The following is a 15,531-nucleotide window of genomic DNA, read 5'->3' as shown; positions in this document are numbered from 1 at the left end:
TTCTCAGTCCCATCCTGCCTGAGAGGTGGTCCCCAGCACCCACCCTCGCCCCCAGGCTTCTGACAATGGCTCCCGGGCAGACGTCCCTGGGAGAGGAAGGCCACACTCTGTGCCTCCATCCGAGGGACGGGGAGGGAAGGAGAAAAAAAAGTCAGGAAAAGCAAGTAGTTTGCAAGATTTTCTTAGTTTGACAGCAGGTGTGGGTTGGGGAGGGGCCCGCAAGCCTAACCCCGCGCTCCGCTCAGCCAAGCGAGGAGGCGCACGTCGGTGCTGGCAGTTGAGGGCACCAGCCAGACGAGATCAGCTGGCACACGCTGATTTCGAGGCTTTGTGCTCACTTCGCCCTGGGCCCCTTCTCGATGGGCTTTCCAATGTCCTTCCCCCGGAGCTTGAGGCCTGAAACGAGCCGTTGGCCCACTGACCACCACTGCTCCCCTCTGCAACGTCGAGGGACAGGGCAGCGCCAGGGTGTCCCCGCCCAGCTGCCGTGAGGGGCAGCAGGAGCCCATCTACCCTGAGCACCAGCTCCCTCTGGGTGTCAAGCTGCCTCCACATCTGCTAGGGAGGGAGGTAGGGGAGGGCACCACTGTAACCCTCTCACCAGGCTTTTAGCACCCAACAAGCCCAGTTTCACATCTAATGCTGAAAAGAGGGTGAGTCTGAGAATCCTAGGTGGCATGGAATCAACACCTCTTCCCAAGAGGACTAGGGCAGAAGTCCCCTGTGGGCACCGCCTCCCACCCACGCTGACGCCAAGGGGCGTGAGGGAGCAGGATGTGGTGTGTGGGCAGAGCAGCCAAGGGAGGGCCACTGAGGTGCTGTGTCCAGGCTGGGCTGGCCAGCAGCGAGGGGCGGAGGGAATCTGCACCCGGGAGAGACTGAGATACCACTCCAGAGGCCCTGCCATCATCCTGACAGCCAGCACTGCCGGGAGCAGCACAGCTCTCGGAGACATCCCAGCAGCTTCAGAGAACTGGGCGTCCCCGAGGGCACGCCAGCCCTCCCAAGCCCTGTTCTCACCAGCTCCACCCAGAAGAGGGGCGGCCACCCTGCCAAGACGGACACTCACCAATGGCCCTCTCGATTTTGCCCAGAACCTGGTTATTGGGAATGGCCCGTCCACTCTCATAGTCTGCGATCACTTGCGGCTTTTCGTTGATTTTCTAAAGAGAAGATGTGCTTTATACACATCAGTTCAGTAAGGACACGTTGGAAAACTGAAGTGAGAAACCCAGGGGCAACACCTTCCAGGAGAGTGTGGCCTCAGCCACCGCCCCACCAGCTCAGGCAGAGAGCAGCTCTCAGAGGCTGTGGGGCCTACACCCTCGTGTGAGGAAGTCACAGCTGGTCTGACAAGGCCTGGGGGTCCCTGGGGGCGAGGGCATACTGAAGACCCCGAAGTCACAGGTGGTAGAGCCCACCCTCCAGGGGCTGGCTACACGCCAGCCACTGCCTGCCTGTACCACAGTCCCAGGAGAAGGGAGAGCTGTCCCGCCTCACCGTGGCCAGGTCCTTCTGCGTGAGCCCCTTGCTCTGCCGGCCCTGCTGGATGACTTTGCCCACTTCCAGGGTCACCCTGTCATGGTGCAGCTCCTCCGTCTCCCGGTCCAGCTTGGCTGTGTTCTTGGTGATCGAGTGCTGTTTGTTCTGGCCCGCAGCCCCTGCAGCAAAGTGAGAGCAGAGGAATGGGTTCAGAATTGATCCAACGTAGACCAATTTCAGAATGGCAACCAGATCCGGAGGATGGGCTCCACCACCTGGGGACTTTGGGGCCTTCAGTTTGCCCTTGCCCCCAGGGACCCCAATTCTGCCCAAAACTCAGCCCTAAAAGCCTGGAATTCCAGATTTTTCTCTGTTATGGGACGTGGGCAGAAGGCAACAGTCCCTGCTGCCCTCACACCAACCACAGCTGCTCTGAGAAAACCCCAGACACTTCCTGGCATCAGCAGTACACAGTTCCTGAGTCCTGACACGAGTCCCGGTGGAAACATGGGTACCTACATTTCTTGGAAGTCTCCACATCTTCTCCTCGTCTCTGAGCTGCTAAGATGGCCTAGAAAATTAGAAAACGTTTTTTTGATCAAAAGTAGCTTTGGCAGTGTCTAGCATACACAAATTTAGGTTGCTGCTCACCAATTCACATGTTGCTAATGACTAGTGGTTTTGAAGGACTGATGTACAATGCTGAGTTTAAACCCAAGATCATTATACAAAACCCTCTAAATCAAATATCCTGGAGACTCACAATAAACTGCTGCTAAAAAAACAAAAACAGATCACTTCATTTGCTGTTGAGAAAGACAAGCTAATGGATTCTTCTCTTTCCCCTGGCTGGTCTTTAACTCCTGGCCTCAAGCTGTCCTTCCAAGTAGCCTGGATTACTGGCAGGCACTAACGGATCCTTTCTAGAAATCATACTTGAAACACATTAACTTCTCTGTTAGACTCGCCTGCAGAAGCAGGAAGGAACGCCAAGTGTTGGCCTAGTATGGCCTTCCTCCCTGAATCTGGCTCCTAACAAACAGAGATGACACATCTCATGGAAACCTGCATTCCCCCTGGAAACACTGCCAATAACAATGACGCTATAGTCACTGAATATTAATATAACAAATTTGTTGATGCTTCTAACAGTTCAGAGGAGTGGCTCACAGGACATTCTAAGTGTGATATGTTCAAAGATGCTTTCTACAAAATTGTTCACGTGACTCCTGACTTGTGGCTATTAAGTTTCCTTTAAAAGAAAAGGACATCTGCTAAAGGCTTACTGCTTGCTGGTAAAAGAAAAAAAAGAAAAATAAATTAAATAAATCTAAAAAAATAAAAAAGTAAAAAAAAAGAAAAGGACAAGTGGATTTGGTTTTGAGCATGCAACTGGTAAGCCCACAGCAGGTCAATACATGCCTGACACCAGGATGCCCAGGACCCCAGCTTGTCCTGGTCTGACTGGCACTGAGTGCCATCCTGAGGGTACAAACCAGAAACAGGCAGTGACCAAATGGCACTCCCCACATTACATGTGAGTCACAACTGACCTGAGAGTGGGTCACCCATACTAGCAACTTCCTCCACGTGAACAGTGCTCAGAGCATGCCCTTTACCCTTGCAACTGGGGGAGCAGGATCCATCCGCACACGGAGTTTCTAGGCCACCCCAGACCAGGGACCAGGCGCTCCCTGTCCCCAACCTTCCTCTGGTTACCCAGCTCTGTGCCTTCCCTATCTCCCACTTTGCCTCTTAACTGCTGTCCACCCACTGGCCCCTGCAGCCCAGTCCCCACCCCGGCCCTGTCCCCTGCCATTGGGCCCCACCTCCTGCCCCATTCTGCCACCTGACTCCAGCAACAGTCCCCGCCCCGTCCCAGTCCCTTCCCTGAGCTCATCCTCCCTGGTCCCAGCCCGGTCCCAGGTCCAGCCTCGCCCTGTCCTCTACCCCATCTCCCGTCCCGTCCTCTGGCCCTCGCCCTCACACTGGTTCCCAAGCCCTAAGCCCGCCCCAGTCCCCTGACCCTTGTCGCTGTCCATCACCCTGTCCCCCGACCCCGCCAGTTCCCTGCCCCTCCTCCTCCCAGACCCCCGGCCCCGGGCCCATTTCGGCCCCCCGCACCCTAACCTCAGTCACCCCGCCCTGCCTCTGTCCCCTGACGGGGCCCAACCCCCGCCCCGGGCCGCAGCCCCCTATCTCCCGTCCCAGCCCTTCGACCGCAGTCCTCCCGTCAGCCCCCAGCCCTGCCCCGGCCCCGGCCCAGTGACCGCCCAGCCCGGCCCGGCCGCTCCGCGGCGAGGCACCTGCTTGGACTTGGCCTGGGCGGCTGTGGGGCCCTTCTTGCGCAGCACTGTCACGGTGTCCCAGTCGCTCTCGGCCATGGCGCGGCGGGCGGGGGCGGCGGTCCGTCCGGCGGCTCCGCAGCAGCTGCTCGAGACCCGGCGCAGTGACGCGACGTCCCTTCGTCGCCTCCTCGCTTCCGGCGCCTGCGCCGCGGCCCCGCCTCCGGCTCCCATTGGCTAGGGATCTGGGGGGCGGGCACTTCCCGCGGTCCCAGACCAATCCGCGCCCGGCTCGTCTGAGCAAACGCCAGGGCCGCGCGCGGGCGCCGTGAGGAGAGCGACGTCGGGGCCCGGGCAGCCGGGAGAGTCACCGCCGCTGGGGGGCGCATGGCGGGGGCAAAGCTGGCGGGGAGGGCCGCCCTGGGGGGGCGCGGACTGGGGGTCCGCGAGGACGGCGGGGTGCGGGGGAAGGTGGGGGGAAGGAGGACTGGGGGTTCGCGAGGAAAGCAGGGTGCGAGGGCAAGGTGGGGTAGGGCCGACTGAGGGGTCCGCGGGGTGCGGGGAAAGGTGAGGCAGGGCCGACTGAGGGGTCCGCGGGGTGCGGGGAAAGGTGAGGCAGGGCCGACTGAGGGGTCTGCCGGGAAAGGTGGGGCAGGGCCGACTGAGGGGTCCGCGGGGAAAGGTGGGGCAAGGCCGACTGAGGGGTCCGCGGGGTGCGGGGAAAGGTGGGGCAGGGCCGACTGAGGGGTCCGCGGGGTGCGGGGAAAGGTGGGGCAGGGCCGACTGAGGGGTCCGCGGGGTGCGGGGAAAGGTGGGGCAGGGCCGACTGAGGGGTCTGCGGGGAAAGCGGGGTGCGGGGAAAGGTGGGGCAGGGCCGACTGAGGGGTCCGCGGGGTGCGGGGAAATGTGGGGCAAGGCCGACTGAGGGGTCCGCGGGGTGCGGGGAAATGTGAGGCAAGGCCGACTGAGGGGTCAGCGGGGAAAGGTGGGGCAGGGCCGACTGAGGGGTCCGCGGGGAAAGCGGGGTGCGGGGAAAGGTGGGGCAGGGCCGACTGAGGGGTCCGCGGGGACGGCGAGGTGCGGGGGAGGTGGGGGGAGGGCGGACTGGGGGACTTCGGGGTGCAGGGATAGGGAGCCCATCCCAGGCCGGACGGGGTGGGGGGCGGACTGCGGGTCCGCGGGAGGAGAGTGGGCACGGGGAGCCTGGGCCCAGAGTCCTTGGCCCGCGGGCCTGTGCTGCCACGCTGTGGTCTTTTGGGGGGGGCCGCAGCCGCACACGACTTGCGACTCGCGACTGGCCCACGCCTGCCTTTCCCGGTCCGCAGCCCGGCCACGTGAGCGAAGCGGTCCGGAGCAGCTGCTGGAGGCCGCCAGTTCGGTTTCCCTGCGCTTCGACTTAGCTTCTCTTTCCTCCCCTTTTGCCGCCCTGCGCACAATTTGAAGTTGTGTTTGTCAGGAGCTGTGTTCATATGATGCAAACGTGTTGGGGCCAGAGGCAGGTGCAGGTTTTGTGGGTCCTGAAACATAGACAACTGGGGGGGGGGCTCTCTTTCATAATTCTGTAATAGTGTAGTTTATAGTTATTTTACAATAATTTTTTATAATGAGAAAAATAATCAAGTTATAATTCTTTATTTAAAAAAATTGTTTTAGTTTTTTTTTGTTTTTTTTTTTTCTTTTGAGACAGGGTCTCACTATGTTACTCAGGCCGGACTCCTTCCTGGGCTCAATGGAGCCTCCCCCCTCAGCTCCGGAGTAGCTGTGACTATAGGCGTGTGCCTGGCTTAGTTACAGAATTCTTAAAAACATAGTCTGTGGCAGACTTAGCAAGAAACACAGAATAAAAAGAGAAAAAAAATGAAACATCAATGCCACAAGCATCACAATAGTCAGAAAAATAACAATTATATGAATTAACTGATACAGCTTTTTAATGCTTTTGCTTACCATTTCTGGCTGCATTCTCTTTGATCGCTGCATCACAATTTTACAGAATTATAGAAAAAAGAGAATGATGATTCAGACATTTTTCTAATGTGTGTGATCAAATCTGTATCTAATAGTATTGACATTGGTTTGGGTAAAACAAGGTTTCCAGGCTTCAAATGGATGAGTTCGCTGTAGCACTATTGAGTCTGAGCACTGTGTAGGTGAGTATTTGCAGCCCTGGAAGACGTTCCTGCCCCCTGACACCCAGCAGACACATGATTGGACTGTATGAAGGTATCCCATAAACCCTGACTAAGTGCACCTCAACTTAAGTTCCCCTTAGTCATGTGCTAAAAATGCCTGGAGCCACTCCAGTGGCATTGGACCTCAGGGAGAATGTGAGGAAGGTGGATCTGTCTGGAAAGAGGCAGCGGTCAGAGCAGATTGCAGTTGAAGCGTCCTGCTTGGCCAGCGTAACCAGCACCAACCTCAGGAACCCATTGGGAGGCCCCTTCCACAGCTGTGGCGGGAACAACCTGCATATGAAGCTGAGCCAGCTTCATAGTGTACGTGTTCTAGTTGGCATCTGCTGGGAGAAGGGACATCTAGACCTAACTGTCCTCTGTAGGTGTCCACCACCAGGACAGCCATCATCCTGTCTGGCCCTCAGGAGTCCATGCCTGATGACACAAAGATGCCCACTGCCGTGTCCTTTGCACTCCCTACCACCAAGGTGCGGGTGAATACGAGTGTCTCTGTGAGGCGCCTTCACCAGCCACTCATTCCCTCTCTGTGTCCCCTGTGCACTCTCCTTCCTGGCTCTGGGATTCTTCCCATTTATTCAGGGCCTGGAGGAGAGCAGCCTTGGAGGTGAAGCCACAGCAGCTGGTGTGGACAACCGGCTATGGAAGGTACAGCAGGCAGTTTGTATCACTAGAGATGCCACACCACTGTTGTACTCCTCTGCCTGCATTGTTTGAGATAAGACATCTTCCAGAGTTACTCATTTACCTTCGTGCATGGAGAAAAGAAAATTCCAAAGCCTTCTGGAAAACAAAAAAAATGTCTATTAGGCCGGGTGTGGTGGCTCACGCCTGTAATCCTAGCTCTCTGGGAGGCCGAGGCAGGCGGATTGCTCGAGGTCAGGAGTTCGAAACCAGCCTGAGCAAGAGCGAGATCCCGTCTCTACTATAAATAGAAAGAAATTAATTTGCCAACTGATATATATAGAAAAAATTAGCTGGGCATGGTGGCACATGCCTGTAGTCCCAGCTACTTGGGAGGCTGAGGCAGGAGGATTGCTTGAGCCCAGGAGTTTGAGGTTGCTGTGAGCTAGGCTGACGCCAGGGCACTCACTCTAGCCTGGACAACAAAGTGAGACTCTGTCTCAAAAAAAAAAAAAAAAAAATGTCTATTCACGTGCATCTGTAAATAAGAGTTTCTCTGGCGTCATTTTGTTTCAGCCTTGAATAGTTTTCCTTAGTGTTTGGTAGTACTGTCTGCTGTAAATAAATGGTTTCACCTTCCATTTAACTGCAAATGTCTCTATTTTACCCTGCTCTTGAAGGATACAGTATACATGTCATCCAGTTGCCTTCTGACTTCCATCATTCCCAATGAGAAGTCAGCGAGTATCTCCCTGTTCCCCTGCAGGTAGTGTGACATGTCCCCTGGCTACTTGCGAGATTTCCCACGTGATCTTCTGTGTTCCTGCCATGTGCCCAAGTGTACTTTCCTATGTGTCTGCCCTGCTTGGGTTCACTGATCTTAGATCCTATACATTGGCAAAGTTTCACTGGTATTTAAATATTTTTATTTTTCTCTCCCACTGTTTTTTTTCCTTCTGGGACTCCAATTAATGTATGTAATTCCACTTGATATATCCCGCAGTTCTTTTTCTCGATCTTTATTCTCTTCAAACTTCAGGCTGTATACTTTCTGTGGCTCTTTCTTCAAGATTACTGATCTTTTTATCCACCATCTCCAATATGTTAAGCCCAAACAGAGACGTTTTCATTTCAGATACTGTACTTTTTATACTTTTCAGTAACATGATTTCCATTTGATTCTTTTCAATGGTTTCCACTTCTCTGCTGAGATTTCCCATTTGTAAGTTAAACTATGTTTTAAGTCTTTGGACATTTTTATAACCAATGCATGAAAGTCTTCGTCTTCTAAATCCAACATGTGGGTCAGCACGGCATCTTTTCTATTGATTGCTGTGCTCCTTGGTTACAGGACACGTTTTCCTGCTTCTCTGCATGTCCAGTAAATTTGTGCGGGACACCGTGGAAGTCACGTTGCATGGAGTCTGGATTACAGTGTCTGTCTTTGTAGAGTTTTGCATTTATTCTGGCAGGCAGCTCATACACTGATGGCTCTCCTTGATCCTGCCGAGACTCGGTTTAAGCCTTGTTTGGGCAGCTCCAGAGTAGGTCTTAATCTAGGTCTTGGCCCTTGTTCTCCACTTTTCTGGAGATTCAGCTGAATACTGGGGTGTTAACAAGGACTCTGATATGGGTAGGGGAGACTTCCGGCCTCTCAGTGCTGTCAGCCTCTGGCGTCTTCAACCCCTCAGTTCTGCAGCAGCTGCTCCACGCCAGACTGCTGGGGATCCTGCCCTCCCTTGTGCAGTCACTCACTCAGCTGAGGACCCATGAGACTTCTGGACCCTACTGTGCAGCTCCCTCCTCTCTGCTGTTCCATTCTGCCAATTCCAGCTAGTCATGCTGCCCTGAACTCTGACTTCCATCTCTGCGCTCCAGCCGGACTGCCACGTTTGCCTGGTTTAGAAATTGTTCCCAAGCAGAAAGCCAGAGAGAACGTGGGTCGACCTCGTGTGTTGCCCTTCTCTCGGATTCTCAGTCTTATGCTGCCTGTTGTCCCCTGGCTGAAAACAGTCACTTCCTGTATTTTGGCAAATTTTATAGTTGTTTATGGTGAGTGGCAACACCAGTGACAGTTACTTTATGAGTAAAAGTGGATTTTCCAGAATTTCGTCTTCTCAAATGTTTCTTGGTCTGTAACTTCATCTAAAATGCTTCTTAACAGAGGACTGTTTAGAATTCTGACTCTGACCGCCCCTCCACCATTCTGAGCCCATCTTTCTGGGACTGACCACTGAGAAGGCTGCAGTTGCAAGGACTCAAGCAGGATGCCATTTGACAGAGTGATGCAGAAAGTGTTTGGCAAGGCCGAGGCGGGTGGATAGCTCAAGGTCAGGAGTTCGAAACCAACCTGAGCAAGATCGAGACCCTGTCTCTACTATAAATAGAAATTAATTGGCCAACTAATATATATAGAAAAAAATTAGCCGGGCATGGTGGCACATGCCTGTAGTCCCAGCTACTCGGGAGACTGAGGCAGCAGGATTGCTTGCACCCAGAAGTTTGAGGTTGCTGTGAGCTAGGCTGATGCCATGGCACTCATTCTAGCCTGGGCAACAAAGCAAGACTGTGTCTCAAAAAAAAAAAAAAAGGAAAGTATTTGGCAAAACACAAAACTTTCCAAAATGGAAAACAGCTTTGTTCATAGAGTGGGCCATGCAGTATTCTGCGTGCCTCTTCATGGTTCTGAAAGTGATTATTAATCTGATGTAATGCTTTCTTGGGTTTCTGTTTGCCTTTGATGCTTAGTTGAGTGTTACACTGAAAGGACAGGACCCCTGATCTTCCATTATCATCATCCAAAGACATCCTTATGTTTGAATGCCAGGAACAGGAACATAAAGTTAGGAGGACTATACATTACTGTGATAACAGGTGCACACCCTGCACCGTAACGCATCACTGGAGAGGACCATGCTATTGTTCTTTCCATCCATCCACCCGTCAGCCCATCCTCTGATGGAGCCCTTGTTTTTTCCAAGCAGTGTACAGACATTGGGGACGTGAAACTGGGTCACACCATCCCTATGGAACTCAAATGGGGGGAGAGTAAGATGGCCACATGAGCAGAAAGTCTCAATCCAGTGTACTAGTAGTACAGGGAGAGAGGCAAGAATGGGGATTGAGGGGGCACGAGAGGCTGAGGAGGATGACACTGGAAGGGGATGCCTGGGCCTAGTCTCCAGGTGGGAGGTGTTATGAGAGCTGCCACCTCCTGACAGACACAGTCTGAAAAGTAGGAACTTCTGGGGGATTCCATCATGAGGTGACCCACTCAGGTCTGCATTTGAAGAAGAGCCCTATGGGCATGGCGTGGGGGATGGGTGGCACTCGGGGGCTGAGGCAGTACTCGGGGAAGGGGACATGGTAGGAACTGGCCAGCACAGGCAGAGTGGACAGGGAGTCGGTAAGGGGCTGAGTCCCCAAGGAAGCCAACAACATCAGTTAGGATGGACAGACTAAAATGCAGCTGTTATTGAATTTTTAGCTTAAAATTTATTAATACAATCAACATATTTAAAAGTCAAACAGGATGGTCTGGATTAAAACAAAACCCAGTGATTGACCCCCATTACTCCTCCCACCACATTCCTAATCCCCAGAGGTTACTGCTCCCAACTCCTACAGCTGCGCCGTAACTTCTCAGTGTGTGTCGCCACGTACTTACATGACATGTTCACTCTGCTCTCACTGGGGTTTCCTGTTTGGAACATTACTGTACCCTTTGAGGACTGAAAGCCCCTACACACAAACACATACAACATCACCTCAGCTCCTCCCCACATCTTAACGTGACCATGTCACAGGTACTGGTTCGAGAAAGTTGTCAGAATCATCATGGAATCACTAATGCTAAGCACACCCTGACAAACAGTGCCACGGAAGGCCGTGACAAGAGAGTTCTCACACTTGCAAGCCTGATAACAAGACTGCAAACACCACAACCTTGCACAAAAGCCATTGCAACCTTACACAAAAAATATTTCTGCAGGGACATCTGCCCAGCAACTGCTTGGCCAACCTTAGACAGGTGTCATCCTTGTTATTGATGTTTGTAGCCAAGAATTATTAAAAGACACGTAATCTCCTCATTTTTTCCTTTAAAAACCTTTGTCTTCCTTACCTCTTTGCATATGCACATAGTTTACTATGGCGTACATATTGCCATTGCAATGCTCTATTCCCAAATTAAGTACCATTCCTTTTAGAGGGCCTCGCTCTGGTCGTCATTTACGTTCACTGAATATGGTGTCAGAAGTGGGATCTGAACAAATATCACCAACAGAAGGAATTGGGCATTGCTGGAACTGGTGTGAAGTACCCACCTGAGCTCTCCACTCCACAGCTCACCTTTTCTATCCTAGTGAGTCTTCTCTCAGGCTGAGCCCTGCTGCTTCTGGTAGAGGCTTTTTTTTTTTTTTTTTTTTTTGAGACAGTCTCTCGCTATGTTGCTCAGGCTGGAGTACAGTGGCATCATTACAGCTCACAGCAGCCTCAAACTTCTGGGCTCAAGAGATCCTCCTGCTTCAGCCTCCTTAGTAGCTGGGACTTTAGGCATGCACCACAACACCCCACTAATTTTTAAATTTCTTATAGAGATGGGGTCTTGCTATTGCTCAGGCTGGTCTCGAACTCCTGGGTTCAAAGGATTCTCCCACCTTGCTAAGATTAAGGTGTGAGCCACCACACCCAGCCTGCTTAGATTAAAATTTTAGGCTGGGCGCTGTGGCTCATGCCTGTAATCGTAGCACTCTGGGAGGCTGAGGTGGGCGGATCCTTTGAGCTCAGGAGTTTGAGACCAGCCTGAGCAAGAGTTGAGATCCCATCTCTACTAAAAATAGAAAGAAATTAGCTGTACAACTAAAAATATATAGAAAAAATTAGCCGGGCATAGTGGCACATGCCTGTAGTCCCAGCTACTTGGGAGGCTGAGGCAGGAGGCTCACTTGAGCCCAGGAGTTTGAGGTTGCTGTGAGCTAGGCTGACCCCACGGCACTCTAGCCTGGCCTCCTCCCCCATCTTGGCTCTCCCACTCTTCTGCCTGGGTGAGAATGAGGCTCCTCCCTCCAGAGGATGCCAAGTCTAAGGCGCCATCTCAGAAACAAAGATCAGGCCCTCCTCAGACTGCAAACCTGGCTGGCACCCTATTTTGAGCATCTCAGTCTACAGAACTGTGAAAAACAGACCTCTGTTCTTTACAAATTACCCAGCTGCAGGTGTTCTGTGGTAGCAGCACAAAACAGAGACAACCATTAGCATTTATTCCCACTTTCTATAATTCCTCTTACTAAGACTTTAGGTTTTAGGATTCCTGGATTAAACTCTAATGTTATCTTTTCTTTTCCTTTTTTTTTTCTTTGAGACAGGGTCTTGCTTTGTCATCTGGGCACCATCCTGGCTCACTGCAAACTCAAACTGCTGGGCTTAAACAATCCTCCTGCCTCAGTCTCCTGAGTAGCTGGGACTACAGACACGCACCACCATGCCTAGCCTCTTTTCTATTTTTAACCTCCTTTTCTTTCTGTTCTAATTTTGGGAGATTTCCTCAATGTATAACCCTTTTATCTACATCTTAATATCACATTTTTAATTTCTAACCACTCTGTCTATATATTCGTTTTATAGTACTGAATTTTACAGCGTTCTGTTTCACGAATGCTTTTTCCTCTGAGATGACTAATTTAGTTCTTTCCTTTTTTTTTTTTTCTGAGAGAGAGTCTCATTCTGTTGCCTGGGCTAGAGTGCCGTGGCATCAGTCTAGCTCACAGCAACTTCAAACTACGGGGCTCAAGCAATCCTCCTGCCTCAGCCTCCCCAGTAGCTGGAACTACAGGCATGCGCCACCATGCCAAGCTAATTTTTTCTATATATTTTTAGTTGTTTGGCTAATGTCTATTTTAAGTAGAGACAGGGTCTCGCTCTTGCTCAGGCTGGTTTCGAACTCCTGACCTTGATCAGTCTGCCCACCTTGGTCTCCCAGAGTACTAGGATTACATGCGTGAGCCACCATACCCAGCCTAATTTAGTTCTTTTCACATGTTCTTCTGGTCCCTGCACCTGGACTCCTCCTTCAGTATGGGGCTCTGTCTTTTCCTCGAGTGTCTGAGGGTCCTTGGCAGTCTGTCCCCCTGAAGCTGACAGCCTTCTGTGCCTGGCAGGATTTTCCAATGTTAGTTCCACTGCAGGACGACTGGGTGGGAAAGGGCTTTTTCTTCTGGTGTCTCAAAGAACAACATGCAGCCCCCCTACCGTGTTCTGCTTAGCTTGGCTGCTGGCCTCATGGGAGCCACAGGGGAAGGACTAAGCCTGGTGTCCCTTAGGCCAGAGAACCCCAAGGTTTATCACCTCTGGCCTGCTGTAGGAGAATGGGAAAGTCACCTTGCTGTGCTAGCTGAGCAGGGGCTCTGGGGGCCTAGCTGCTCCTCACACAGGCTCCTGGCCAGTCCTGGAGTGTTCAGCCCATCAGGGTAGCCCAGCTGGCACAGGTGTCCAGGCCTCTCCATGTGTACAGCGCCAGTGCAGCTCATCAATCCGACCTCACCTCCTCCTGCAAACTGGAGGGAAAACCCAAAGAGTAGATTTTAAGTAACAAAATTCACTAAAAGTTCATTTGCTTTCTAATGTTATTCCTATGTGCCAGGAATCCTACATAATTTTGTTGGATTAAGTGCTAAACAGCTGTTGCAATGACTGCTGAGTTTTGACACAGAGCTAAGCTCTGCATGACATACCTTCGCGTACTACATGGAAACCAGCTGCACACTGTTTCTAGAGGAAGTTCCTGGAATTCGGTGCAGTGTGTACTTCCAACCCTGGGGCGACTCTGTGCTCCTCCATTTCAACAGCAAAGTGGGATGTTAGCTATAGCTAAATGATTTCCATCGTCAGTCCACGTGGCCACATGGAGTTTCATTTGAATTTACAATTGTTTTCAACTGCATAGACCTCTGAAGGCCACTAGGATTGGTTTCAAAGAAACAAAGACAGAATCAGTTTCTGGAATGTACCATGAAACAGGTCGTAAGACTCTGACGGTTCATCTTCTGCTCAAGGTTCTTCCTTGTGGTTTTAAGTGAAAGAAAACTTTCAAAATTCAGGTTAATAAAAAGTGCTCTTTGATCAACAATGAAGAAAAACAGACGAGCAAACATGGCTGGAGTGTCTATTAAAACAGTACAAAGAAAAGACCAACTTGACACAGTTGTCAAATTTGCAGACATTAAAACTCAAAACCAGAAACTGGACTATGATGTTGTTATTTATTAATGTCAAAATCTGATATATTGCTGATATAAGTACCCCTCCTGTCTTGTTTTTAGAAAAGTACATTAACATAATGGCAGTTTTAATTTTTTTTTTTTCAGATCTCATTCTGTTGCCCAGGCTGGAGTGCAATAGCATCATCACAGCTCACTGCAGCCTCCAACTCATGGGCTCAGGCAATCCTCTTGCCTCAGCCTCCCAGCCTCCCTGTATCTAGGATTATAGACCATGCCTGACTAGTTTTTTCTTATTTTTGTAGAGACAGAATCTTGCTATGTTGCCCAGGCTGGACTCAAACTCCTGGCCTTGAGGGATCCTCCTGCCTCAGCCTCCCAAAGTGCTGGGATTATAGGTGTGAGCCCCTGTACCCATCCTGATGTAATGTAAGTTTCAATACATGAGCTTTTTCCCTTTTTTTGTAAAGTTTATTTAATGTACTTGCCTTCCTGCCCTGGCCAAGTGGGTGATCCCCTTGCTGCCGTGCTCTGATCCAGGCTCAGGCTGCACCTCTAGCCAGGGCCACCCACTCCCTCAGGACAGGGCACCAAGACTGCCTCTGTCCCCCATCCCCAGGCTTGAACTGAGGTGCTGTTCGCTGTTCCTGAGTCCCTAGCCCCCAGGGAGTGGGAAGATGCTGGGGCCCTTGCTAAGTCTGTCCAGGGACATCCCCCACCCACCCTTGCCCTCGGTGGGGTGACTTTTGCTTTCTTTTCGGCAGGAAGAAACCCCTGTGGGAATCCCCTGAGAAGTCCAACGACCAGAGTGAGTCACCCCTTTCTGAGCCAGCAAGAGGCGAATTTCCAGGACATTAATGTCACCCGCTTCCGAGCTGGTGGGTGGGGTGGGCTGGACACTTCCCCATCAGGGCACGCCTCTGGGCCCCTCTGCCTTGAAGGCTTGTCACCTGAATCTTTGTTTTAAAGTGTGTGAGTGAGAGAAGATATTTTGCAAACAGTAAAGTGTAAATAAACAAAGACATTTTCGTGGTAGAATCACTGGGGCAAGTACTGAGTTCGGCCTGCATGGTGCTGTCCATCCTCAGCCTTCCCTGCCACCAAGGGCGGTAGGTGTCCGTCACGCTCGGGAAATCCATCTGGACGGACGGCAGGGTGCGGTGGGCCTGAGGCCGGTGGAACGATGGCCCCTTCCCCCGAAAGAGGCAGGGCGCTGACTGCAGGTGCCACGCCGTGCGGGGCCCGCTCCCTACACAGGGCGCTCGGTCAGCGCCTGGGCCTGAGTGACACGCCCTAGACTCTGCGGGGCTCATGGCGACTCAGTCTCAAGGAAGGCCACAGAGCCCGGCGCCTCCGAGCTCCACCGGCCCGAGCTAACCCGGCAAGCAGGCCCGGGCAGGGGACCGACCCCAGGCCGAGTGTGACGCGAGCGGCGCGACGCCCGCGCGCGCACGTGACGCGGAGCCCGCCGCCTCTGGGCGTCCGGCCCGAGCCCCGGGCCAGGCGTCCCCGGCGCGGCCCTCCCCGTGGCGCAGCCCTCGCCAGCCCCGCCACCGCTCCGGGGCCGCGGCTGCGCGCGGCGGCGACGCCCCCACGACACGAACTCACCGCCCCGCCATCGGAAGCGCGCAACCCAGACGCACTCGGCCTACGTCCAGGGCATCCCACCGCCCGGGAGACGCGCTCCCCTCGGCCCCTATGGTGTGGGCCCCCCGCAGGGAGGCCCCGCTC

General features: G+C 52.6%; 1 protein-coding gene and 1 long non-coding RNA gene across 2 annotated transcripts; both read right to left on the bottom strand.

Annotated features, from left to right (window-relative positions):
* Positions 1 to 165: 165 nt before the first annotated feature.
* On the bottom strand, positions 166 to 3,987 carry EDF1 (endothelial differentiation related factor 1). Its single transcript, XM_012784534.2, has 5 exons — positions 3,789 to 3,987; positions 2,002 to 2,053; positions 1,501 to 1,661; positions 1,070 to 1,163; positions 166 to 396 (listed from the first exon to the last, which is right to left on the bottom strand). The coding sequence occupies exons 1-5, from the start codon at positions 3,864 to 3,866 to the stop codon at positions 335 to 337; spliced, it is 447 nt and encodes a 148-aa protein (XP_012639988.1). The 5' UTR covers positions 3,867 to 3,987; the 3' UTR covers positions 166 to 334.
* An 8,120-nt stretch (positions 3,988 to 12,107) lies between these two features.
* Positions 12,108 to 15,114, bottom strand: LOC142874331 (uncharacterized). Its single transcript, XR_012922157.1, has 2 exons — positions 13,315 to 15,114; positions 12,108 to 13,137 (listed from the first exon to the last, which is right to left on the bottom strand). It is a non-coding gene; the product is annotated as an uncharacterized LOC142874331 (long non-coding RNA).
* Positions 15,115 to 15,531: the final 417 nt, after the last annotated feature.

This window comes from Microcebus murinus, chromosome 12 (assembly GCF_040939455.1).
Source record: "Microcebus murinus isolate Inina chromosome 12, M.murinus_Inina_mat1.0, whole genome shotgun sequence".
NCBI classification, from domain to species: domain Eukaryota; kingdom Metazoa; phylum Chordata; class Mammalia; order Primates; family Cheirogaleidae; genus Microcebus; species Microcebus murinus.
Note: the sequence above shows the minus strand (reverse complement) of the source record. Positions and strands in the feature narration are given on the sequence as shown.